The sequence below is a fragment of the Somniosus microcephalus genome, chromosome 10 (genome assembly GCF_052327205.1).
Source record: "Somniosus microcephalus isolate GS21.2 chromosome 10, FLI_Smic_1.0, whole genome shotgun sequence".
Classification (NCBI taxonomy): Eukaryota; Metazoa; Chordata; class Chondrichthyes; order Squaliformes; family Somniosidae; genus Somniosus; species Somniosus microcephalus.
In genome coordinates, this window is record NC_140996.1 from 70356874 (window position 1) to 70384570 (window position 27697).

A 27697-nucleotide genomic window follows, 5' to 3' on the forward strand; every position below is an offset into this window, starting at 1 on the left:
AATTTAAATCGATCAGCTCAATGCAGTTCCTTAAATCAATTTGCACACTGCTCAGATTGAAATCACTCACTGCTGCTTTTAAAACTTATGCATTAAATCAATCAATCAGATAATTCAGGCCACATGTCATTTTTAGCAGAAAGAGAGGAGTGTCCTCTTACCTTTTATGTCTTCAGCCTCACTCTGAAGAAAACAATTTCACAGTGGCTTTTATATGACACTTCCCCAGATACTTGAGGCAGATTGGCTCTGTTCCCAGTCGCAAGATCAATCACACCCATTTACGCTGCTTGGTTGCACTGATTTGAGGGAAATCTTGCATTCAACGTTATGCAAATGAGTTTAGGTGGAAATTTGAACCATAACTTCTATTAGGAAAAAGAGTGCAATTTGAAGTGCGTTTGGGGCGTAATTTCCTGATTGCACCAAAGCGGAAACTCTAGGCCGATGTGTTTGTTATATTTGCTCCTGATGCAGTTAATTTGTTTATATCTCGTGAGTTGTACAGCTCAAGAAATAGGTTTTACCAAAAATGCACTCTGCGGGTACATTCACATAGTATAACATCCTAACGAGTATGTGCCCTGTGAAACAGCCAAGTTCAATTTCCTGTAGTTTAACCCAAATATTGCAACACATACATTCACAGCTTGTGTGTGATGTGAAGATGGAACAAAGACAATGCAGTCTATGACCTGCTTTGACAATAATCTTTCTATGTTCCATTACAACCTAATGTGCAGTCTCTGCTTTTGGAAGGTTTCAGTAACACTCCAGTGCTCATTTGTATTGTGTTTTTTCCTCACCCCCAGGTGTTCCAGTTTCGGGGCAGTCGGGTTCTATGGATCGTTCTGGAAGTCTTCCGTCCAACAGTCCATATTCAGTGCCCCCCGAGCCAACCCTTTCCCAGAATCCCTTATCCATCATGATGTCACGTATGTCAAAGTTTGCCATGCCTAGTTCCACACCACTATACCACGATGCAATTAAGACAGTTGCCAGCTCAGACGATGACTCACCACCTGTACGGTCACCAAACCTTCAATCCATAAATCATGTGCCAGGTGAATATTCAGCGATCCTCTTGGTATCAACTACACTAACAAGTTAATTGGGACAGTAGCATTTTTCTGAGAGATGCTTTCAATGGAAGCTTGGTTATTTTTTTCATGCCTATTGCTTGGGCTGCATCCTTGGAAATGTTTGTGTAAAGAATGCTGCTGTTTAGAAAAAAAGTAAAGACTTGCATTGATATAGCACCTTTCATGACCACAGGACATCCCAAAGTGCTTCACAGCCAATGAAGTACTTTTTGAAGAGTAGTCACTATTGTAATGTAGGTTGAAGCAGTGGCTGAAATGTAGTTATTGTAGAAAAACGTGGGAGAAGTAAGAAAGAATTATTAAACTCCAAATTTACGGATCTATTGAAGCCTCCCTTGGTTCTATACTGCAGGCCACGAACCAAACCCACTTTCCCTCAGGGAAAGAGTTAAATTATAATCCAGTTCACTGGCTTCCTATGCCTGGTAATTTTGTAAGGCTTTGCTGCCAGTGTGAAGCCTTGTTAGACAGGAATGCAGATTGGAAATGGGGCTAATGCACTGCAGCCATGATTCATACTTGCTGCTGGCAAGGCTTCGCACCAGAGTATCTGGAGTATAACAAAATTACCCATAATAAATCAAATTCCCTTTTTACTATATGAGATCCCAGGATTTTAACTTATGATTCCATCCATTTTCCTGTGCAAACTATAAGGCTTGATTTACTTTAGTCGTGCCTGGCTTGCCCAAAGTTTGACCTGCCATTACATGCACCTTTGCAGAGAATTTATACTGTTGACGTTTACAAAGCCTCGGTATTCAGTTTAGGTAGAAAAGCATTCTCTCAATTAGATCTTTTGGTACGAATAAAGATGTCAGTAAATTTGTATTGCAGAAGGTATCTTCTTTTGTTATTCCTTTACTGGTCAGGTGTTGTTGGGAGAGAAGTGCAGCTGAAATTTCATTTGTGCTGCTGACAAATCTTGAGTCCACGCATGGGACAAATGTTTGGAAACTGCTCCCAGCACAAAGTCTCAGGCTTTGCAAACCTGGCTTGTGATGTTTCTGATTTGCTGATCATTAATTTTAATGATTGGAAACTCAGGGATACTAACTTCCTCTCCCATTTCTCCAATATGAGATTACTGTGACTCTGAAAATTTGCACTGCTATCGGCCTGTTTGCTACATTACATAATTTGCATACTTTAACCAAGTGTTGTAGTCTTGATGGTACTCATGAGGAATCGTTTACTGCTGCTGTGCTCCAAACCAGTCTTAATACTAGGTCATTTATTTGCCCTGTCCAGTATTTCAATTGCTTTGGCATAATTTGATTGTATGCCTAGCCTAAATGACTAAGGAACAATATTGTCTGAGTTACCTTACTGTTTGCATGTAGTTCAACTTCCTTACTCTCTTGCCCTTTCTGCCATGGGTTTTATTCTGTGGTGTAACTTTGAATACGCTTCCTTATTTCAGGTTTATCTCTCTACTGCATCCCTCAGTCATGAGGAGGAGGCATGGCTAAGAATAAGGCTATTCTGTACACCTGGGGGGAGAGGGACAACTCCAGCTAAACAAATTAGCCACTTTAGAATGCTAAACATTTAAAGGAATGCTGTCCCCAGTTAGTTTATTCCCCCTCCATCTTCGCTATTGGATTTGGAAGTTGAGTTACATTCCAAGACTAAGGAGGACCATTCCTTAGGTGAACGAATCACTTCCCTTACTTCAAGCATGTGGTATAAGGATGGACTGATCACAGTGCAGATGGTAAGATGATCACTGTTTCAGCAATAAGCACACTTCCAGTCTACAGTTGTGCACAGAAATGGATAACATGGCATTGCAAGATTTCAGGGGCAGTACATCCTGAAAACAAAATATGATGAACTGAATATTTTCCACAGCCTCTCAACCCTTGATTGAAAATGTTTTAATTTCCCCATATGAACATAAAAATGTCCCTTTGATGTTGGAGTTTCTTTTTTTTAACAAAAAATCCAATCACTCAATCACAGGAATTTGGGGTTGCTGCCCTCGGGCCAAGTACACTTTCTAAAATGGCAAAAAGAATTTTAAAAAAAACCTTTGTGTTGCTATTTTATTTGTATGTCTAAGCAACTATTTGTTCAAATTCTAAACTTTTAGCCTATATTTTGCACAAATGTATGCTCCCTGGCACGCCTGTAAATGGATGGAAAATCGTGGAGAGCATGCTCTCGATTCCCTGATAGATGCTCCCACCTGAGTGAGACTCCATGCCAGGAGCTTGCATTCATAGAATCGGCACTTCTGTGTTTATCATTAGTTGGCACAGCAACAGAAAGTAACAATAAATAGCTATCAGTACAAAAGTTCACAATTTAGCCCCTCGGTTTACAGTGGATTGTGCAAGCACAAGCTGAATACAGAATGTACAGAGAAGAACTGAAAAAGGAAATTATGGGCAAAGAGAGTACATGAGATTATAATAGCGGGTAACATAAAAGGGAACCAAAAAGTCTTTAATAAACATATAAATAGTAAAAGGGTAGTCAAAGGAAGAGAGTGGTTGATTAGCGACCAAAACGGAGATCTTCTTGTGGAGACAGAATGCATGGCTGAATTACTAAATGAGTACTTTACATCTGTCTTCACTAAAGAAGAGGATGCTGCCAATGTCACAGTAAAGGAGGAGGTAATAGAGAAATTGGATAGGATCAAAATAGATAAAGAGGAGGTACTTAAATAGGTTGGCAGTGCTCAAACTAGGAAAGTCACCTGTTCTGGATGGGATGCATCCTGTGTTGCTGAGGGAATTAAGAGTGGAGATAGCAGAGGCTTTAACCACAATCTTCTAATCCTCCTTAGATATAGAAGTGTGCCAGAGGACTGGAGGATTACAAATGTTACACCCCTGTTCAAAAAAGGAGAGAAGGATAAACCCAGAAACTGCAGCCCAATCAGCCTAACGTCAGTGGTGGGGAAACTTTTAGAGACCATAAGTCGAGACAAAATTAATTGTCACTTGGAAAAATATGGGATAATAAATGACAGCCAACATGGATTTGTTAAAGGTAAATCGTGCCTGACTAAGTTAATTGCGTTCTTTGATGAAGTAATGGCGAGGGTTGATGAATGTAGTGCGGTTGATGTTGTGCATATGAACTTTCAAAAGGCTTTTGATAAAATACCACATAATAGACAGGTTAGCAAAACTGAAGCCTATGGGATTAATGGGACAGTGGTAGCATGGAAATGAAATTGGCTAAGAGACAGAATGCAGAGAGTGGTGGTGAACGACTGTTTTTCAGACTGGTGGGAAGTGTACAGTGGTGTGCCACAGGGGTCGGTATTAGGACCACTGGGCTTTCTGATGTATATTAATGGACTTGGGTATACAGGGCATAATTTCAACATTTGCAGATGACATGAAACTCAGAAATGTACTAAACTGTCAGGAGGATGGTAACAGACTTCAGCAGGACATAGACAGACTGGTGAAATGGGCAGACACATGGCAGATGCAATTTAACACAGAGAAGTGTGAAGCGATGCATTTTATTGGAAGAATGAGGAGAGGCAATAGAAACTAAATGATACAATTTTAAAAAGGGGTGTAGGAGCAGAGAGACCTGGGGATGTATGTTCACAAATCTTTGAAGGTGGCAGGACAAGTTGAGAAGGCTTTTAAAAAAGCACACGAGATCCTTGGCTGTATAAAAAGAGGCAAAAACAAGGGAGTTATGCTAAATCTTTATAAAACACTGGTTAAGCTTTAGATGGAGTATTTTGTCCATTTGTGGGCTCCACACTTTAGGAAGGATGTCAAGGGCTTAGAGAGGGTGCAGATGAGATTTACTAGAATGGTAACAGGGATGCGGGTCTTCAGTTACGTGGCGAGACTAGAGAAACTGGGGTTGTTCTTAGAGCAGAGAAGGTTAACGGAAGATTTAATAGAGGTGTTCACAATCATGAAGGGTTTTGATGGAGTAAGGAGAAACTGTTTCCAGTGGCAGAAACCTCAGTAACCAGTGGACACAGGTTTAAAGTAATTGGCAAAAGAACCAAAGGCAAGATGAGAATTTTTTACGCAGCAAGATATTATGATCTGGAATGCACTGCCTGAAAAAGCAGTGGAAGCAGATTCAGTAGTAACTTTCAAAATGGAGTTGGATAAATACTTGAAGGGGAAAAATTTGCAGGGCTATGGGGAAAGAGCAGGGGAGTGGGCCTAATTGGAGAGCTCTATCAAAGATTAGGCCTCCTTCTGTGCTGTATCATTCTATGATTTTGTGATTCGTCTCCAAGTCACGCATCATCCTGACCTGCACATTGTCACTAAGTAAATATCCTGAAATTCCCTCCCTAAACACAATCATTTAACCATCATCAGCATATGACTACAGCAGTTGAAGGAGAAGGCCCACCACCACCTTCTCAGGGCAACTATGGATGGGATTTTTATGTTCAAGCCCTGTAGTTGGGCTTGAAACTGCAACCTTCTGATTCAAATGGTTGCGACCTACTGAGCTGAGCTGGCACTGATGACCCAGTGAACTTTCCATCCTAGAAATTAAATCATGCAAATATGACAAAAAATGGAATTGAATACTGGCTACTGTTAAACAGTACCAAATAAAAAGATTAATTGGAATTTTTCTCATCACTGTTTGTCCACAAATTGGCTACTGTGTTTCACAACATAACAGCAGTGATTCCACTTGGAAAAAGTAACAAATTGGTTCTGATGCACCATGGATTGTTCGGAGTATGTGATATAATTCTACGTTAATTCAAGTTTTTTCTTTTTCCACTAATTTCCTGCGGATGGCTCATTTTACAAGACACGTGTGCCACCTGTAGGCAATTAGTGGTATTGCTCTTGTTTGTAAAATGTCCATTTGAAATGACTAATTTAACATCTGCAGATGTTTATAATATCCACATATTACCCTAAACTTCATATGACTGCATTTTTAAGAAATGTATTGCCATTATTAGTCCTTGTCAGTAGAGACAATGGCCGGAACTTTCTGGGGTCCGTGCGGGCGCGATCGGAGGCGGGTCGGGTGGGAAATTTGAACAAAATGGGAGCGGGTCAGCAATCCGCCATTATCCTGCCCCCACATGCCTTTCCCTCAGACGCATTTGCCGGTGCAGCAGCGACCCGACTGGCAGAGGCGGGCAACCTCATTGAAATCATTATAACTTGTTTACAGACACTTAAGAGCCTTTTTTCCCCTACATTTTAAATTGACCTGGATGGCCACGGGAACCACGCTGCTCGGGAACCACATCTGTCAACCTGAGGCAGGAGTTGAGCTGCCATTGCTCCAGCTGATTAGTTGACAGCAGGAAATGTACAGTAAAAGCTCCCACCTGACAGCTGATCACTTTCCTCAGACAGGAGCTGTTGCTCACTGCATTTCCAGCACAGATTCTGCAGGCTGCAAGTCTCTCCAGCAAAGTCTCCAGCCAGTGTCACCACATTGGAAGAACCTCTCTCACCAGTGACACATTGCTTCTGTCATCTGTACTTCACCTGCCATCTATTCTATCAATATGGGTGCCGTTGATACTGTCTCACCTTGGTCCTCAGAATCTGACCACGATGAACCCCAACATCTGCTACACCAGGCACACCAGCAGCACAAACAACAACACCAACCTTCTCCGCAATCACCTGATGCTGCACAGGACACAAGGCATCAGCACCCGACCACATTGCTGCCCAGGAAGCCAAGGATGGCCTCATCATGGCTAGATTTACTTAACTTGATGCTGTACACCCATATGGCTGCCACATGATGCACCAGGTTGGCACCACCTCACACCAACAATAGAAACCATCCCTGCAATGACCAAGCCATTCCTTTCACACTCACCACCATTGCTGGAGGTACTGTTATGTCTCATCATTCACTGCAACCACTAAGCCACTTCCAAAGGTGCACACAAATAGGTCCAAGATGGGAAAGTGGTGAAAATATAGATTTTTATGTTTGACAGCACATTAACGGAAATGACATAAACATTGGATAAAACACCCAACTGGCTACACTTGTGAATCTACCTGTGTGTCATCTTTCTCTCCCGCGTGCTTCTACGAGGTGCTAGCCCTGTGGCTTCAGCAGAGGTAGAGGCAGCCTGCTCACTTCCCTGTTGCCAAGAAGCTGCAGAGTACCTTGCTGCACATCAGTGGGGCCATGAAGACCCACGTCTACGCTGACATCCCTTCCAGAGAGAAGGTGTACGAGCCTCTGCCATCTATTCTCCATACATAGCCTTCTATCCTCCATACATAGCCTTCTATCCTCCATAGATAGCCATCTATTCCCCATAGAGACCATATGCTCCTGTGAGTGGTGCATTTGCTGCTCCATGTAGGTGGTCATCCTTTCCATGGAGGAGCTTACAGTTACGATCACCTACGACACAGTGGTGCTCATGTTGGAGATAGTCTCCTGCATTCTCTGAACGTTTGCAGACATTGGGCTCGCAAAACTTGTCAAAGCCTCGTGCACTTCTTGCTGCACCTCCAGGATCGCCCTCTTTCTGGATGGCTCAGCATCTGCTTGCAGTTGAGCAGAGCGAGGACCCTCCACTGCTGTCCCTGTCTCCACCATCTGCTCTTGTTCACCAGGTGACGACACTACTCTATCTCGCGTGGGATCCACCCAGGTGTGTGTATCTGTGCTGGTGCTGGGTGCATAGAAACATAGAAGATAGGAGCAGGAGTAGGCCATTCGGCCCTTCGAGCCTGCTCCGCCATTCAATGAGACCATGGCTGATCATCCAAATTCAGTACCCTGCCTTCTCCCCATATCCCTTCATCCCTTTAGCCTTAAGAAATATATCCAACTCTTTCTTGAATATGAACTGGTCTCCACTGCCCTCTGTGGCAGAGAATTCCACAGGTTCACCACTCTCTGGGTGAAGAAATTCCTCCTCATCTCAGTCCTAAATGGCTTACCCCTTATCCTTAGACTATGACCTCTGGTTCTGGACTCCCCGGCCATCAGAAACATCCTTCCTGCATCTAGTCTGTCCAGGCCTGACAGAATTTTATAGGTTTCGATGAGATCCCCTCTCAATCTTCTAAACTCCAGTGAGTATAAGCCCAATCGACACACTCTCTCCTCATACGTCATTCCTGCCATCCCAGGTATCAGCCTGGTGAATCTTCGCTGCACTCCTTCCATGGCAAGAACGTCCTTCCTCAGGTAAGGCGACCAAAACTGCACACAATACTCAAGGTGTGGTCTCACCAAGGCCCTGTACAACTGCAGCAAGACATCCTTGTTCTTGTACTCGAACCCACTTGCTACGAAGGCCAACATACCATTTGCCTTCTTAACCGCTTGCTGCACCTGCATGCTTACCTTCAGCGACTGGTGTACAAGAACACCCAGGTCTCTTTGCACTTCCCCTTCTCCCAATCTATTGCCATTCAAATAATAATCTGCCTTCCTGTTTTTGCCACCAAAGTGGATAACCTCACATTTATCCACATTATAGTGCATTTGCCATGTTTCTACCCAACCACCCAATCTGTCCAAATCGTGCTGGAGTTTCACGACATCCTCCTCACAGCATACCCTCCCACCCAGCTTTGTGTCGTCTGCAAATTTGGAGATATTACATCCAATTCCCTCGTCCAGATCATTAATATATATTGTGAACAGCTGGGGTCCTAAGACCGATCCTTGCGGTACCCCACTAGTCACTGCCTGCCACTCGGAAAATGACCCGTTTATTCCAACTCTTTGCTTTCTGTCCGCCAACCAGTTCTCTATCCAAGTCAATACCTTGCCCCCAATCCCATGTGCCTTAAGTTTGCACGCTAATCTCTTATGCGGGTCCTTATCGAAAGCCTTCTGAAAGGACCACATCCACTGGTTCTCCCTTATCTATTTTACCAGTTACATCCTCAAAAAATCCCAGTAGATTAGTCAAGCATGATTTACCTTATGTAAATCCATGTTGACTTTGTCCGATCCAGTCACTGCTTTCCAAGTGCTCTGCTATTACATCTTTTATAATGGACTCTAGCATTTTCCCCACTACCGATGTCAAGCTCACCGGTCTATAATTCCCCGCCTTTTCTCCACCACCTTTTTTGAATAGTGGGGTAACATTAGCTACCCGCCAATCCATGGGTACCGTTCCAGAGTCTATCGAGTTCTGGAAGATGACCAGCAATGCATCTACTATTTCTAGGGCCACTTCCTTAAGTACCCTGGGATGTAGATTATCAAGCCCTGGGGATTTATCGGCCTTCAGTCCCATCAATTTTCCTAACACCATTTCCCTACAAATACTGATTTCTTTCAGTTCCACCCTTTCATCAGACCCTATGTTCCCCGGCATCTCTGGGAGGTTATTTGTGTCCTCCTTTGTGAAAACAGAACCAAAATATGTATTTAGTTGGTCTGCCATTTCTTTGTTCCCCATTATAAATTCCCCCGATTCTGACTGCAAGGGACCTACACTTGACTTCACCAATCTTTTTCTCTTCACATATCTATAAAAGCTTTTACAGTCAGTTTTTATGTTCTCTGCAAGCTTACTCTCATATTCTATTTTCCCTTTCTTAATTAATCCCTTTGTCCTCCTTTGTTGAATCCTAAACTGCTCCCAATCCTCAGGATTATTGCTTTTTCTGGCCAATTTATATGCCCTCTCCTTGGACCTTATGCTATCCCTAATTTCCCTTGTTAGCCACGGTTGGGTCACCTTTTTTGTTTTATTTTTATGCCAAACTGGGATGAACAAATTCTGTAGTTCATCCATTCGGTCTTTGAATGTTTGCCATTGCCTATCCACCATCAACCCTTTGAGTGCCATTCCCCAATCAATCCTACCCAACTCGCTCCTCAGACCATCGTAATTTCCTTTGTTTAAATTGAGGACCCTAGTCTCCGAGTCAACTACTTCATTCTCCATCTTAATGAAGAATTCGATCATATTATGATCGCTCCGGTGGCACGGTGGCATAGTGGTTAGCACTGTTGCCTCACAGCGCCAGGGACCCGGGTTCGAATCCGGCCTCGGGCGACTGTCTGTGTGGAGTTTGCACATTCTCCCCGTGTTTGCGTGGGTTTTCTCCGGGTGCTCCGGTTTCCTCCCACAGTCCAAAGATGTGCGGGTTAGGCTGATTGGCTATGATAAATTGACCCTTAGTGTTAGGGGGATTAAATACATGGGGTTACGGGGATAGGGTGGGATATGTGTTGGTGTAGGGGTTACGGGGATCGGGTGGGATATGTGTCGGTACATGCTCGATGGGCCGAAATAGCCTCTATCTGCACTGTGGGGATTCTGTGAAGGGGCCTCGTACAACAAGATTGCTAATTAATCCTTTCTCGTTACATAATACCCAGTCTAAGATGGCCTGATCTCTGGTTGATTCCTCGACATATTGGTCCAGGAAACCATCCCTTAAACACTCCAGGAATTCCTCCTCCACAGTATTGTTACTCATTTGGTTGGCCCAATCTATATGTAGATTAAAGTCACCCATGATGACTGCTGTGCCCTTATTGCACGCTTCTTTAATTTCTCTTTTAATGCCATCCCCAACCGCCGCCTTACTGTTTGGAGGTCTATAAACCACCCCCACTAACGTTTTTTTCCCCTTAGTATTTCTCAATTCTACCCATACAGATTCCACCTCATCAGAGCTAATATCCTTGTGTTAATCCCTTCTTTAACCAGTAATGCTACCCCACCTCCCTTTCCTTTTTGCCTATCTTTCCTGAATATCGAATGTTGAGTTCCCAGTCCTGGCCTTCCTTGAGCCACGTTTCCGTAATCCCAACCAAGGTGTGTGTATCTGTGCTGGTGCTGGGTGCACTTATGTCTGGTGACGGTGCTCCCTCAGAGGCTGGAGGCTCCTCTGAGGAGTCATCTTCCTCTTCCTCCTGGACAGCGGGAGGGGCTCTTGATGGACCTGTGGGAGAGTAAAGAGATGAGTTAGATATATCATATAAAGATTGGTTACAGATATCATTATGCACATGATGACCATTCACTGGCTGCTGACATCAGACCCCATATGAGTGACTGATGTATGCCATGTAGCTGTATGATATGTAATTTTGTCACCAGGTTGCTGAGATTTTCCCCTCTCTCCATCTCCCACCTCCAGCTGCTCGGCAACTCCAGATATTTCTAAAGCAGCCTCCTCTGTAAAGTTTGCAAATGATGGAGGGCCATCTCCAATTCTCTCCCTCTCCCTCTTATTTTGGGCCTTCTTTTCCTGCAAGGAGGGAAAGAAGAGAAGTTTGAGTGAGAGTGATGGAATAAGTGCAAGGAATGGATGGGTTAGATCTTTAGAGGGAGACTATGATGGAGTGTGGTGCCAAATCCATGTGGCCTCCTTGTGTGTTGTTAGTTAGTGTGATTGCATTAGGATGAGGGTGGATGTGATGGGTGGCTCGTCAGATGGGGATGTGATGATGTAAATAGGGAGAGAGGGATGGGTAGACGTGCAAGGTATGTTGGTGTGAGTAAGGATGTGCAGGAGTAGGGTTGGGAAGGCAGAGTGATGGGGATGTGATGAGAGGCACAGCAGGATGAAGTTGAGTGTGACTTTGTGCTCCACTTTCCTGATCTAATGAGATAATTGAAACATTTTCAGCACTGCACCCAGGTCCTCCTGACCACATCCTTGCTGTTGACCTCCTCTGCAATCTCCAACCAGGTTGTTTTGGTCTGTTGGGGAGGTCTCTTCCACCCATTGGAAGGGGAGAGGACCTCCCTGCATGCTCTGACTCCCTCCATAAGCATATGGAGGGAGTCATCAGAGAACCTGGGTGCAGCCCTCTGATTCTGTGACGTCATTGTCAGTGTTTGCAGCATTCCAATGCTGTAGTGCACTGACAGCACTATGCTACATCAACCTTGAAATGTAATGTGGCCATGGCCCCTTTAAAGATCCCAGCTGAAAATGCATCATGAATGACGTCAGCAGACCCGCGCCATTTAATTGGGCTGTGTAATGTGTAGGGTGGGCTTAATAGGCCCTATTAACATAAAATCGTTCTGTGGAGCAGGAGGGAGCCAGCAACAGGCTCACGACCCGCACTGGACCCGCTCAGGAAAGAAAATTCCGGCCAATATATTTTTTCCTAGTGAAAAATATTGGCTGCATTTAAAATTTCAAAAAGATACTTTTTCTTTTTGTTGAAAATGTATTCACAAAATAATAAATGTATGGAGGTTAGAGAAATGTGAATCATTGATGTTTTAGGTGAAGTAGTAGAGTGCAAATACTGTATAATGTTTGAGTTATGATTTGGGCTTTTTGCACCTTTTTACCTTGCAATCAAAATAGAGAGGTAGACTCCATAGGAGTCCAGATCTGCTTATAAACTACAGCTTGTACCCTTATCTTCTGTGAGTGAGGTAGCATGCAAGGGAATAATTATTATCCTTTAATTATGATATTAATGCACCAGAGATCATGCAGAAGGACTACAACATTCATGTATCCATCTGAAAGATGGTAAATACCACACTGAACAACTGTCACATGCAGGCTAAAATTAATGCTTGGACTTATTTACGAGTAAGATAATTCACAAAAGTGGAAAAACACAGTAAGAAACTAATAGTACAGTACTTGGTTTACATTGGCCCAGAAATTGGTGTCGGGGGCTTCCCGCGGGTGCAAGCCCCCGACCTACACTTACCTAGCGCGCCGACAGTTGAAGCCTGGCCCTGCGTGGATTTCCTGTCAGTGGCCTGGTTTCAGCTCCCGGCGCGCTGTGCTTGCGTGATCCAGCGGTGTAGTTAGTTCGATGAGCCGGCTGGGATCACGTGAGCACTGGGCAACCAATCGGAGGTTGCAAAAGTTCATTCATGAGTTTGATAGTAAGAACTGTCAAACTCATGAAAACTCCGGGTGCCCAAAACAGTACTTAAACTTCAAATAAAAGTTAAAAAAACATCCCACTAATTAAATGAACTATTAATAACTGTAAAAAACTAATTTAAACAATTATTCAAATTTTTGAAAAAAATAATTTTTTTAAAAATCGGGTCTAAAAATACACTTACATTACTGTAAATTCTTTAAAAATAATAAACCTGTGGAAAAAAAATTCTAACGTTAATTAATAGACCACTTACCTTTTAAAACTAAGTACTTACGTCTGCTTTTTTCTCGCGTAAAAACTGGAGGCCTTATCGCACGGGCAACCCTGTAAAAAAAAGGAATTTCAGCGCGCACGCATAGACTCCTGCGCACACGCGTTCCACCTCTGAACCCCTTGGTTCAGAGGATCGGAAATGCCGGTTTTCCGCGCATGCGCTGTGCATGCTGAAAACCGGCACTTCCATCGGGCCCATGCGTGAGTACACGGTGCTTACTCACGCGTTGGGACCCGAATTACTGGGCCAATATATAAATTGGTTAAAAATACAAGTCTGAATACCGTGTAGTTCTTTTCACTAGCTGTTGACTGAGTCTCAGAATGTTCCTTAGGAGAATGACTTTTCATGCAGCCCCATTTGTATTTGAGACAATGAAAAAAGGGAACTGGAAATCACAGGGCAGTTTCTCAATGATATATCTGTCTCTACTTTGTTAAAGCAGGCTCATTTGATGGTCAAACAAACTCTTCTCAAAGGTCAGACAATTAATATATTAACCATTTCTAATGATTATTCAGATGAGATGTGAACTGTAATCTCCTGGTATATTTGTTTTTCATACCTGACTTCTTTTGTAGGTAGATCCATTTGAGATAATGAATATGTATACTTCCTTTAGTTTGATAAGTAAAATACTTATCGTCCTTCAAAGGTCCAAGAATTTGATTAGCAACAGGAGCAAAGCCTCGGCATCCTCGAAGAACTACAGATCAAAAAACATGCCTGCAACATGCAGACAATGGGGGGATTTTAACTTCAAAAATGGGTGGGTTGGGGTTGGGTGAGAGGTTAAATGTTAATAATGTGACTCCCAACTTCAATCCACCTCCAACTTCCAGTTTTAACGGTGGCGGGACAGGGGCAGGTAGCTAACCCTCTCCCAGGAGATGGGTTGGCACTTCAAATATTATAATCAGGCTGGAAGCCTCGGATTTAACTGTGGCCGGCCGGGGATCCTGAGCCTCGCTGTGAGGCGTGGAGCAAGAGTGCTTCCTCCCGGCCCCCCAAGCTCCCCCACCATCAGCCGCACCCCCCGGGATCGCCACCTCCCTCCGGATCGGACCCCCACCTGGTCGGTGATTGCACCCCCACCGGAGCCAGACCTCCCCCCACCCCCCGGGATCAGGGATCAGACCCCACCCCCGCCCAGGATCGGGCTCCCACCCAGTTGGTGATCACACCCCGCCCCGGGATCGAACCCTCATACCCCCCGCAGAGTCAGATCACCCCCCAGGGCCCTGCTTTACCGGGCCTCCCCGCTCCCGGCGGGTCTAAACATCAAAATTCCGACCCTGGATCCTGTCTCCATTTTGAAGTTTAATAGAGAAGCATGACTTTCATCTTAACTCTAGTTGTTTCAGAAGCATAATTCGCCTGTAAATTTATAACATTAAAAATATAATACAGAAGTCTCCCAAATCAGCACAGCTTGTAAGTTGGCATGTTTTCAGCAAGCTCATATTTAGCACTTCAGTATTACTGCCAGACAAAGTTTTCTTTTTAGTGATTTTTGGAAACCTTTATTTTTTTCTTGCAGCTGAAGCTTTTGGTGCAGGTTTTAATATTAATTTAATCTGACTTTACGATTGGGAATGATGTTCAACACAATTTGTTAAAAGGACTTAGTTATTAATGGCACAGGGAGATCTGAGAGCCTCCCTTAGCATTTTGGAAGCAGTTTCAAAATGCCAGAATTTTCCCAAATAAAAACTTGTTCCCTTTCTAAAATGCAGAGTTAGAAATGTATGTTCATAAAATCTGAAGAATTATTGAATGGAAGCCCCAGTGGACAGAGGACTGTCAACAAGATATCCAGCTTCCTCATCTTTTCTGCTTCCTCCTTCTTCCAATTTCCCAACTTCCTACTCTGAACATCCGATCCACTCATTCTGTTGCCTCTCTTGCTTGGCTTTGTTCCTTCAAATCATCTCTCTGATCTCCTGTAGCTAAACATCTCTCTCCCTCACCTTACAAATGCACCTGCTGTCTTTATCATTCTCCAACTCATTTACAGGAAATACAAGCTGAAGGGTAATTAACCTTTTGGTGTAGCATGCTGCCAAAATTCAGTTCAACTACAGTTAAACTTCTGAAGTACTTTAGGATCTTTAAACTTGCAAGTACTGAAGTAATAAAGGAGGGAAATGGTGGTAAAAGCTGGTCTGTACGCCTCACATCATTCTTGTACCTTGTTTTATGTCTGTCCAACTGTATAAGAGTGAATGCTGAAGGTTTGCTTTGTTTCTGTTTACAGGTGTCAGTCATCTAAACCAACCACGATTGTCGGTCCCTAATTCAGCTGGACAAATGACATCTCTGAGCCCAATGGGAATGAATATTCTTGGAGGACAGCCTCTTTCTCATCATCTGAGAAACCAAATTTCTTCTCCAAATCCCATGGGGTCTAACATTTCATCACATGGCCCTATGGGACCCGGCATGATAGCTCATGGTCCCATGATGCCACACATTACCCAGGACCCATCAATGACTAATCCACAGATGTTACATCAAGGATGCGTGGGTTTTCCTCAAGGACAACAAGTTTTCCCATCAGTGCAGTCACCACCTCATCAGGTTCCCTTTCCATCAAATGGCCCTGGCCCGCATGGAGGTTTTCCACCTGGAATGGCTTTTTCTGGGGAAGGAGGAATACTTGGGCGTCCGAATAACATTACTCGGCCTTCTCCAGACCAAAGTCTTTGTAAATCAGCGCCACCAGGTTTTCCAGACTCTTTCACTGCTATGGGAAATAACATGCCTCGCATCTACAGTGACCCTGAATTGCAGGATGTCATCCGCCCTAGTGCTTCTGGAATCCCTGAATTTGACCTGTCTAGAATCATTCCATCAGAGAAGCCTAGCCAGACGCTGCAATATTTTCCCCATGGTGATGCTCAGGGTCGCAAGCAGCTACAAGTTCCCAATCCTGGTTTTTCACACATGCAAGGATTGATGGGGGAACCAAATCCAGCCAGAATGGGATTAACAATGCCTAATGTGGGAGGACATAATGTTGGCATGCAGGAAATGGGCATGGGTAATCCTGCTTCTATGCCAGGACATAATCCCATGAGACCATCTGGCTTTATGCATCAAAGCATGATGGGTCCTCAGCATCGGATAAGGTCACCGCCACAAGGTGGCATGCCCTCACAGATGAACAACCCAAATGCAATTATGATTCAAGGAAAGGAAAGAGTCCCTGGAAGTATGTACAGTCATCCTGGCCCAGTAGGCTCTCCTCAGCACAACATGATGATGTCAATACAAGGGATGGTGGGACCTCAGCAGAATATGATGATTCCACCCCAAATGAGGCCTAGAGGTATGGCTGCTGACATAGGCATGGGATTTAATCAAGGACCAGGCAATCCAGGGAATATGATGTTTTAGCTGCTTACAGACATTACAGTTGGAAAATTTGTCCTTATGCTGCGACACATACAGAGGTGTTTAAAATGCACTAGGATTTCTGTGCATGTGCAAGACAAACTGATAACTGTTCATACAAAAAACAAAGCTTGTGAAAGTTTAGAATGTACAAGAGTCTTCAAAATGAAATTTGCATTGCTAGGTCAGTGGTTTTTAGGTTTTTAATCATATCTAGTGAACCTGGGTAGCGTGTTTAGCTCCCACTTCTGAAAACTGCACTCATAATATGTGGCTCGCAGTTCATTGCAAGTTGCACCCGTTTATGTTTACTTTTGTGGACTATTTCTCGAGAACCTTTTTCTCATTGTGTATTGTACTACATTTTAAAAGGGATTTCAACTGTGATTTCGTGTTTGAGGGAGGTGAGCATCATGATTCGCAAACCATCAGTCCTGTTTACGTGTTCTTGTTTGTTATATGCCTTTTAAAAAAAAAAAATCTTTTGCAACTCCAGTATATATTAAACCAAATTACAATCTCTGACAGAAAAGTATTAACAAAAAAGCACAAAAAGGGGAGTTATTTAGTCAAATAAGAATTTTCATTGTTCTATACATTGGACAAACCATGGACTGTGGAAATGTTTATGAAAGCTGTTTGTCCTCTGGTACCTCTGCAACTTTCCTAACTCGGGAGGGAGTAGACAAATGATGTACCTCATTTTAAGCATTATCCCACATTGGCAGTGGAGTGTTGGGTTATGTTTTCTGTTTCATGTTGTGCCATGATACCATGCAGCAGTATAATTTTTATCCTATGTTATTGTTTATCATTTATAATAAACCCCAAGTGACGTTTTCTGTGGGAGTCGAAAGCGAATATTAAAAATCCAGGTTTATTTGTGTCTTTTTTATTTTCTCCTCCCCCATCTTAAACTATTATGTGTTTCTTATAATGGTGGTTGTCACTATCTTTTGTGTTAATGTATGATCACACATTCAGTGGCCTGACTGTTACAGTAATTGTTAAAATCCTATGGTCTGGGTTGGGAAGCACACCTCAATATAATAATGATGCAATTATCATATAATTGTATGAAAACCGTCATTTTATACATCTTTTATATCCATCATGTATTAAACAGTTTGAAAGCTCATTCAACCTATTGATGTCTTACGTGTTCTTGTTTTGAACCCCTTTCCTTTTATTATTCAACTCTATTAAGGGATTTGCTTATCTTTCAGTTTCCGATGAAGGGTCTACACCCAAAACGTTAACCTACCTTCTCTCTTTTCAGATATTGACAGACCTGCTCCAGCATTTTCTGTATTTTATTTTGAATGCCCAACATTTGTTGAACATATTACTTTCTAATTTTTATGATGATGTTGTGGTAAACCACTGTTATTGTTGTTCACCGTTGTTGTTGTTGTTGCACACTGTTGTATCTATGCATGCCTCAGCTGGCTCCGCCCCTGGCTCCACCCACATGCCCAGGTATAAAGGTGACTACTCTGCAGCCCCCCTGCCTTCTTGGAAACCAGTCAACCACGAGAGGCATGCTCTGTTCTTTGTTAATAAAAGCCTTTTAGTTACTCTCCTAACTCTCCGTCTTTTATGAGTAATTGATAGCGCATCAGATGTATTGCAGTAATACCTCATGATACTGTCTGATAAAACACAAGTTGTGATACCACACAGAATGTGTCTCACCCACTAATCGAGATATTGTATCAGATTCTCCTCATTATTCACCCTTCAACTTACCTACTTCAAGATAGGTCCATGATTCACTGGGTGAGAGTCCTCCAGATATTTTGTACTCAAGTCTTGCAAGAAGCAGGTCTTTTTCTCTCATTTTTGGGAATTGGTTGTTGGTCCTTATACTTCAAATTTGAAAACTATAAACACTCAAAAGTTTTGCTGAGGGTATTGGATTGGCAGTTGGTTATGATAGAGTTTCAAGAGCACTGCTTAAAGTGATTTCCATATTGTCTCCTAACAAGGAAAAAGCATTGAGGTACCTAAGGCTTTGCCGTTTCTTCTTCTAGCTATTGATGGGCACCAATTAGGTCATATTCAGGATTAGGCACTGTCTTCTACAGTACTTCCAAAAATTTTATGGCTAAACTCTTAGTCATAAGGATGCCTAATGATGCAGGAACCTCTTGCCTCAAAGTTATAGTTCCCCAACCAGCCGTCAGGTTTCCAAACTGGCTCTTGGGCATAACTAGTGTCTCTGCATGTGTTGGCTAGCAGCACCTTTTGGAGTAAACTAGCGAGAGACATAAAAACAGATTGTAAAAGCTTCTATAGGTATGTAAAAAGGAAAAGATTAGCAAAAGTAAATGTGGGTCCCTTACAGGCTGAGACAGGAGAAATCATAATGGGGAATTAGGAAATGGCTGAGAAGTTAAACAAATACTTTGGGGGAAAAATTCGATATCGCCCCGTTTGGGGCGCTAGTATTGGCGGTGCACAAAGTTTAGCGCCAGGCGCAAATTATCACCACCTCAAGCAATATTGGGTTGCAGCGCCCCTGAAGGTGATCGCGGCGCTAAATCAGGCGCTGCATGGTAGTCTTAAGGCGCTAACCCGGCGGCGCAACGCAATTTCTCTGCGGGCGGGCGCAGCGCAGGTGCTGTCAATAATCGATTTGACCTAGACAGCTCTTAAAGGGGCGGATCGATTCTCATCTGCAGCCACACTCTGCGCCTTGTAGGCCTCAAGATTGACGATAACTTACCTGTGGCGGCCAAAACTTCAAGGACATGGAGAGGATCAGGGAGAGAGCGCAGCGCTTCAGCGAGGGGGCATTGGATGCTCTGGTTGGCGCGGTGGAGCACCGGCGATCTGTGCTGTACCCGAAGAATGGCAGGAGGCCTAATCAGACCGAATACCACAGAGCTTGGAGGGAGGTTTCCCAACGAGTCACCTCCAGCAGCATGGTGCCCAGGACACCTGTGCAATGTAGGAAGAAGTTCAATGACCTCACTCGGGTCGTTAGGGTGAGTACCTTTTTCACATTCATCTTCATCCCTCCATTTGCACCTCACTTTATGGCCAGAGGGTGCGCAAAGGCCCAATGGCCAGCTGTCATCCAGCACCCATGGCCCTTTCTGGAAACACACATGCACATTCAGCTCAGTGCATAATGTAAGGGCTATTCTACCAAGGGAGGCATGTGATGTCAGCTCAGGGCAGCATAATGTAAGGGCTATTCTACCATGGGAGGCATGTGATGTCAGCTCAGGGCAGCATGTTTCATCACACCCCGTCCTTTCTCTTGCAGGCCAAGCTGGCGAGGAACCGCAGGCAGCAGCTTCGTACCGGAGGAGGCCCACCTCACCTGCAGACCGTTACAGACCTGGAGGAGCGAGTCCACCAGATCGTTGCAAGCCAAATGAGTGGTCCCATCACCTCTGGAGCTGCCGACCCCATTGTGCACAGCGATGGTAAGGTCATCACCTTTTTGAACTCTTTCGTTCCACTTGTTCCCCCCACCAGCATGCTTTTTCACTCTGGACCCAAGTCAGAGCATTGCAGCACTCATGCATCCCTTGCTGCCACCCTGTCCTTTCGCTAAAGCCACTCTTCAACCTCCCTGCTTTCAGATGCTGCATCACCAGCTCGGGAGCCGGGCCCTCAAGCTGCCACTGCGACTGACTCGGGAGGCGACAAGCAGGAGGAAGCCAGACCACCCGTTCCACCCTCAGGTGAGCCAGCCCATCTGCAGACTGGGGAGACTACTTCCCTGGAGGGGAGTGGGGGGGAATGCTCTGAGGAGGATCCAGCTCCAGGAACCAGTGGCCTGCAGCAATGCGAGGGGGGTAGGGAAGCTCGGGGGCCATCTCCCCAGAGGGCGAGTCGGGCCGCGAGTGCTGCTGCACAGAGCGCAAAAGAGGTGCGTGCCCTCGCAGAAATGAGCGCCCAGGCTGGGCTGAGGCACACTGAGCTCATGGCTGCAGTGGCAAGGACGCCTGAATCCATCGAGACACTGGCAAGGAGTGTCCAAGACTTCGGCGCAGCACAGGCAAGGAGTGCGCAGGACTTCGGGACAGCACAGGCAAGGAGTGCGCAGGACTTCGGGACAGCACTGGAAAGGATTGTCCAGGGCTTCACCGAAGCACTGGCACCTGCCACGCAACTGCTGAGTGCTGCCACGCAGTCACTCGCTGGTCTCATGCAGATGCAGAGTGAGGCCACGCGAGCACTGACTGCTGCCACCCTCGCTGGATCGGGCAGGATTACCCGGGGCCCTTGCAGCACCACAGCAGGCCAGCAATCTGTGGACCAGCCGATTGCTGCGCATGCTGCAGTGCTGCCCTGTCAGAGTGCCAGTGTGTCGGCCAACCAGGGAGCTGCTGTCCGCTCTCAGGATGACAGCATTCCTGATGCCACCACTGGCACATCTCCACTGCAGACGCCACCACCTGTAGGACAGACTGCTTCCACCCATGCAGAGTTGGAGCAGTCAGCAGCCGGGCCCTCCAGGCCTAGAGCTCGTCCAGGCCGTCCCTCAGGGGCATCTGCGCTTTCGGACAGTCAGCAGGCCTCCCCCAGCCTTGCTGCAGCCACAGGGGTCCCATTACGGAGGAGCTGCAGGGAGGGAAGGGGCCAATCTCGCAAGCGAAGCAGATCACCATCGAGGGGGAAAAAGTAAAAGGTGCTGCTGATACCTGTTATTTGTAGAATTCAAGGCCGAGGATGCTGGTCTGAATGTTAGTTATGTTTTGGACAGTCTCCCGGGTGTGCGAGCCACTTATGTGGCAGTCTGTTTGCTTTGCTTTTTGTTGCCATTGCTTTGTCATGCGGGAAGGAAGCAGATTTTGTAAAATAAAAAACTTTCTTTATTTACAATGGCCATGTCTGCTCTTTACATACATTTTGCCCTTCACAGGCTTTGGGGTATCAGAACGTGTTCTGGGAATGGCAGCAAGCAATCCCTGAGAGGGGCCTAGAAGCGACTTCTGATAAGTCTCTGACAGACGGCCCTTCCAGTTTGTGCCTCCCTCCCGTCTTGGTCCCCCTCCTCCTCCTCCTCCTCCTCCTCCTCTGCTGGTGCTTCAATGTCTGGTGGCATTGGTTGGGTCCTCAGGATTGCAAGGTTATGCAGCATGCAACACACAACCACGAAGTGGGAGACTCGCTCAGGTGAGTACTGAAGGGCTCCTCTGGAATGGCCCAGACAGCAGAACCGTTGCTTAAGCACGCCGATTGTGTGCTCAATAATGTTCCTGGTCGCTTGATGGCTCGCATTGTAGCGTTCTTCAGCAGGGGTGCTGGGCGAACGGAGCGGGGTCATCAGCCACGGGCACAGAGGATAGCCCTTGTCCCCGAGAAGCCAGCCTCCTGGGTGAGCCGGGGCCTCGAAAAGGTCTGCCACAGAAGTCTGGCGTAGGATGAAGGCATCGTGGCTGCTGCCTGGAAACTGGGCATTCACAGCGAGGATCAGCTGTCGGTGGTCACAGACCAGCTGTACATTCAAGGAATTGAACCCCTTGCGGTTGCGGAACTCCTCCGCATTCTCTACAAGCGCCCGCAAAGCCACATGCGTGCAGTCAATGGTGCCCTGCACCATGGGGAAGTCTGCTATTCTTGCGATGCCCTCTGCGTGCTCCCGCTGCTTGTCCGGGGTCATTGGGAAGGAAATGTACTGCCGCCCCCTTCTAAAGAGGGCATCAGTCACTTGACGGATGCAGCAATGCACCGCGAACTGCGAGATGTTGGGTATGTCCCCAGTTGCGGCCTGAAAGGAGCCGCTTGCATAGAAGTTGAGGGCAACAGTGACAGCGATGTCCTGCACCTTAGCTGAGGCTGCAGATCTGGCTGAAGCAGGTGGCACAGCTCAGTCACCACCTCCCTACTAAAATGCAGCCTTCGGAAACACTGCTCCTCCGACATGTTCATATATGAAAATTGCTGTCGGAAAACCCTGGCAGCGTAAGGACGTCTGTTGGCCCTCCTCCGTCTGGCCATGCCTGCCCCTCTATCCCTGTGTCTCTGTGCCCTGTCAAGATGATTCAGCAGCAGGACGTTCCCATCCAATGCAGCCCCCATATTAAGTGCGCACAGAAAGTTATCCCGTTTGAGATGCTCACCAGCAGCAAGGTGATGGTCAGAAGGCTGAAGTTCTTCTGCCAGCGCTGGCTCAGTGTAGAAAGGGCTCTCTGTGTGCAGCTGAGCAACTCTCTGTATCTCTCTAAGAAGTTATGGTCCAAAAATGGCTGCCGCTTTTATACCACAACAGTCCCCTTTAAAGAACGCCCCCCCCAGCCCGACAGTGACTGGGAAACGTTCCAGGTAAGCTGTCCTTATTAGCTCCAGGCGGAACGGAGGGGGGCACCACTGAATTTCGGGTCCGGGGCGCCCAAAGGCGTTGCACACTGAAATGACGTCATGATCTGCGTGCGCCGGTGGGCGGGCGCTACGGTTTAGCGCCGGCGCTAAATGTCCGCTCAATATGGGGAGAGGCGCAGGGATCGCTGCACCCGGGCGCTAGTTGGTTAGCGCCCCACTTGTCGGCCTCTTTAGGCGCTAACGGGTGGCACAAACAACCGCATTTTTCTCCCTTTGTGTCTGTCTTCATGGAAGAAGATGCAAAAAACTTCCCGGAAATAGTCCTTACCTAAGGAAGGATATACTTGCCATAGAGGGAGTGCAATGAAGGTTCACCACACTGATTCCTGGGATTTGGGGGATTGTCCTATGAGGACAGATTGAGTAGACTAGGCCTATATTTTCTGGAGTTTAGACGAATGAGAGATGATCTCTTTGAAACATACAAAATTCTTACAGGGATTGACAGGGTAGATGCAGGGAGAATGATTCCCCTGGCTGGGGAGTCTAGAACCAGTCTCAGAATAAGGGATCGGCCATTTAGGACTGAAATGAGGAGAAATTTATTCACTCAGGGGGTGGTGAATCTGTGGAATTCTCTGCCCCAGAGGGCTGTGAGTACATTCAAGACAGAGATCAAAATTTTTGGATATTAAGGGAATCAAGAGATATGAGGATAGTGCAGGAAAGTGGAGTTGAGGTAGAAGATCAGCCATGATCTCATTGAATGGTGGAGCAGGCTCGAGGGGCCAAATGGCCTACTCCTGCTCCTATTTCTTATGTTCTTATGTCCTCAATTTACTCTTAATTTTGTCTAGTAGGAGGCTCTCAGTTGATGCTGATTGTGGAGTCCAGGATGCATCTTCTCACTATTTTCCCCTCCCCCCACCAAAAGAAATGTCATGGAAATTTAGAAACATAGAAAAATAGGAGCAGGAGTAGGCCATTCGACCCTTCGAGCCTGCTCCACTATTCAATATGATCATGGCTGATCCTCTATCTCAATATATTCCTGTTCTCTCCCCATACCCCTTGATGCCTTTTGTGTCTAGAAATCTAACTATCTCCTTCTTAAATATATTCAGTGACTTGGCCTCCACAAACTTCTGTGGTAGAGAATTCCACGGGTTCACCACCCCCTGAGTGAAGAAATTTCTCATCATCTCAGCCCTAAATGTCCTACCCTGTATCCTGAGACTGTGACCCCTCGTTCTAGACCCCCCAGCCAGGGGAAACATCCTCCCTGCAACCAGTCTGCCTAGCCCAGTCAGAATTTTATACATTTCAATGAGATCCCCTCTCATTCTTCTAAACTCTAGTGAATACAGGCCTAATCAACCCAATCTCTCCTCATACGACAGTCCTGCCATCCCAGGAATCAGTCTGGTGAACCTTCGCTGCACTCCCTCTAAGGCAAGTATACCCATTCTTAGGTAAGGAGACCAAAACTGCACACAGTACTCCAGGTGTGGTCTCACCAAGGCCCTGTATAACTGTAGTAAGACATCCTCGCTCCTGTACTCAAATCCTCTTGCAATGAAGGGAGGACTCGTAAAAATCAACATTTCATTGTGCAGTACACACGTCTGCTGCATATATGACAAATAAAAATTGAATTGAATTGAATTGAATTGAAGCCCAACATACCGTTTGCATTCCTAACTGCTTGCTGGACCTGCATGTTTGCTTTCAGTGACTGGTGTACAAGGACACCCAGGTCCCTTTGTACATCAGCATTTCCCAATCTATCACCATTTAAATAATACGCTACCTTTCCGTCTTTCCTAACGAAGTGGATAACTTCACATTTATCCACGTTATACTGCATCTGCCATGTATTTGCCCAACTCACTCAACTTGTCTAAATCGCCTTGAAGCTTCTTTGCATCCTCCTCACAACTCACAATCCCACCTAGATTTGTGTCATCAGCAAACTTGGAAATAATTGCCCAGAAATTCGGGTCGAGGGCTTCCCGCGGGTGTAAGCCCCCGACCTGCACTTAACTTGCACACTGGCCGTTGTGCTGTGGGCCCCCGTGGAATTCCGATCCTAGGCCTGCTCCAACTGCCGGCGCGCAGTGCTTGCGTATCCCAGGGGCGCAGTTAGTTCGATGCGTCCCCTGGGATCACATGGGCCATGGGGAGCCAATAAACTATAAATTACATGAAATAACTATTTAAACAATAATTTAAATTTTTGAAAAAAATAATTTTATTTTCTAACGGGGCTAAAAATAAACTTACCTTTCTTTAAAGTATTTAAAAATAATAAACCTGTGGAAAAAATGTTTTAATTTTAATTAATTCACCACTTACCTTGTAAAAAGCAGGCCTTGCGACTGCTTTTTACATGTCTAACTTCTGGAGACTTACCTTCCCGGGAAAACCTGCAAAAAAAACGTAAGTTCGATGCGCACGCGCAGCCTCTCCTGCACACGCGTTCGCCCTCTGATCCCCTTCTTTGAGGGGAACAGAATGCCGGTTTCCCACGCATGCGCAGTGCATGGAGGAAACCGGCACTTCCATTGGGCTTACGGGTGAGTACCCCGTGCGTACTCACCCGTGGAGACATGAATTTCTGGGCCATTACATTTGGTTCCCTCATTCAAATCATTGATATACATTGTGAATAGCTGGGGCCCAAGCACTGATCCCTGCGGTACCTCACTAGTCACTGCCTGCCACCCCAAAAAAGACCCATTTATTCGCACTCTCTGTTTCCTGTCTGTTAACCAATTTTCATTCATGTCAGTATAGTACCCGCAATCCCATGTGCTTTAATTTTGCACATTAACCTCTTATGTGGGACTTTATCAAAGGCCTTCTGAAAATCCAAATACACCACATCCACTGGTTCTCCCTTATCTATTCTACCAGTTACATCCTCAAAAAACTCCAGTAGGTTTGTCAAACACGATTTCCCTTTCATAAATCCATGTTGACTTTGTCTAATCCTGTTGATATTTTCTAAGTGTCCTGTTATCACATCCTTTATAATAGACTCCTGTAGCGATTCGTGTGCATCGCCACTAAATAATCGAGTTCAACTTCGACAAACTATAAATAAGTTGTTTATTTACAGGAACAGGTTAAATACAACAGGTAAGGTAGCAGGTAAGACGGCTGACTGTAGGAGCACCGTGGTGTAGGTCTTTTCCCAGCAGGGATGCCACGAGGACTAACTAGAAGTTTCCCAGCTCAACTGCCAGCAGGTTCCGAGCTCAACTGCCAGCAGGTTCCGAGCTCTACTGTTGGTAGGTTCCGAGCTCTGACGTCATGATGTCATGACGCAGAGTACAGGAGAGAAGCCTGAGTATAGTAACAGACACATACAGTAAGGTAAGTTAAAGGGAATTATGTATCTCAATGTAAGGGACAACCAGTGGTACCGCCACACTCCAGCATTTTCCCTACTACTGATGTTAGGCTAACCGGTCTGTAGTTCCCTGTATTCTCTCTCCCTCCTTTTTTAAATAGTGGGGTTACATTTCCCACCCTCCAATCTGCAGGAACTGTTCCATAATCTATAGAATTTTGGAAGATGACAACCAATGCATCCATTATTTCCATGGCTACCTCTTTTAGTACCCTGGGATGCAGATTATCAGGCCCTGGGGATTTATCAGCTTTCAGTCCCATTAATTTCTCCAGCACTATTTTTTTACTAATACTAATTTCCTTTAATTCCTCCTTTTCACTGGACCCTTGGTTCCCTAGCATGTCTAGGAAGTTATTTGTGTCCTCTTCCGTGAAGACAGAACCAAAGTATTTGTTTAATTGCTCGGCCATTTCCTTGTTCCCCATTATAAATTCTCCCATTTCTGACTGTAAGGGACCTATATTTGTCTTCACTAATCTTTTTCTTTTTACATACTTGTAGAAGCTTTTACATTCTGCTTTTATGTTCCATGCAAGTTTACTCTCACTCTATTTTTCCCCTCTTAATTAATCTTTAGGTCCTTTTTTGTTGAACTCTAAACTGCTCCCAATCCTCAGGCTTGCTACTTTTTCTGACAACTTTATTTGACTCCTCTTTGGATCTAATACTATCCTTAATTTCTTTTGTTGGCCATGGTTGGGCCGCTTTTCCTTTTGTGATTTTACACCAGAAAGGAAGGTATAACTGTTGCAATTCATGCATTCGTTCCTTAAATGTTAGCCATTGCCTATCCACTGTCATGCCTTTTAATGAAGCTCCCCAATCTATCATAGCCAACTCACTCCTTATACCATCGTAGTTTCCTTTGTTTAGATTAAGGACCCTAGTTTTGGATTGGACTTCTTCACTTTCCATTTTAATGAAGAATTCTATCATGTTATGGTCACTCTTCCCTAAAGGACCCCGCACAGCAAGATTATTAATTAACCCCATCTCATTGCACAATACCCAATATAGGATAGCCTGTTCTCTAGTTGGCTCCTCAACGTACTGGTCTAAAAAACCATCTCGTACACACTTCAGGAATTCATCCTCCACAGTATTATTGCTAATTTGGTTTGGCAAGTTTATGTGTAGATTAAAGTCACCCATGATTACTGTAGTACCCTTGTTAAATGCATCTCTAATTTCCTGTTTGATGCCATTCCCTACATGACCACTACTGTTTGGAGGCCTATAGACAACTCCCACCAATGTTTTCTGCCCCTTGGTGCTTCTTAGCTCCACCCAGACTGATTCTACATCTTGATTTTCTGAGCCAATATCCTTTCTCATTATTGCTCTGATTTCATCCTTTAGTAACAAGGCCACCCCACCTCCTTTTCCTTTTCACCTGTCCTTCCTAAATATCGA

General features: G+C 45.1%; 1 protein-coding gene across 1 annotated transcript in view; it reads left to right on the forward strand.

Moving 5' to 3' along the window:
• The window catches only part of bcl9 (BCL9 transcription coactivator), a 401618-nt gene extending 383448 nt beyond the window's left edge, over positions 1-18170 (forward strand). Inside the window, 2 exon segments of the mRNA XM_085998596.1 lie at positions 813-1064; positions 15446-18170. Of these exon segments, the coding sequence (XP_085854722.1) occupies positions 813-1064; positions 15446-16587 (1394 nt within the window). The 3' untranslated portion in view covers positions 16588-18170.
• Positions 18171-27697: the final 9527 nt, after the last annotated feature.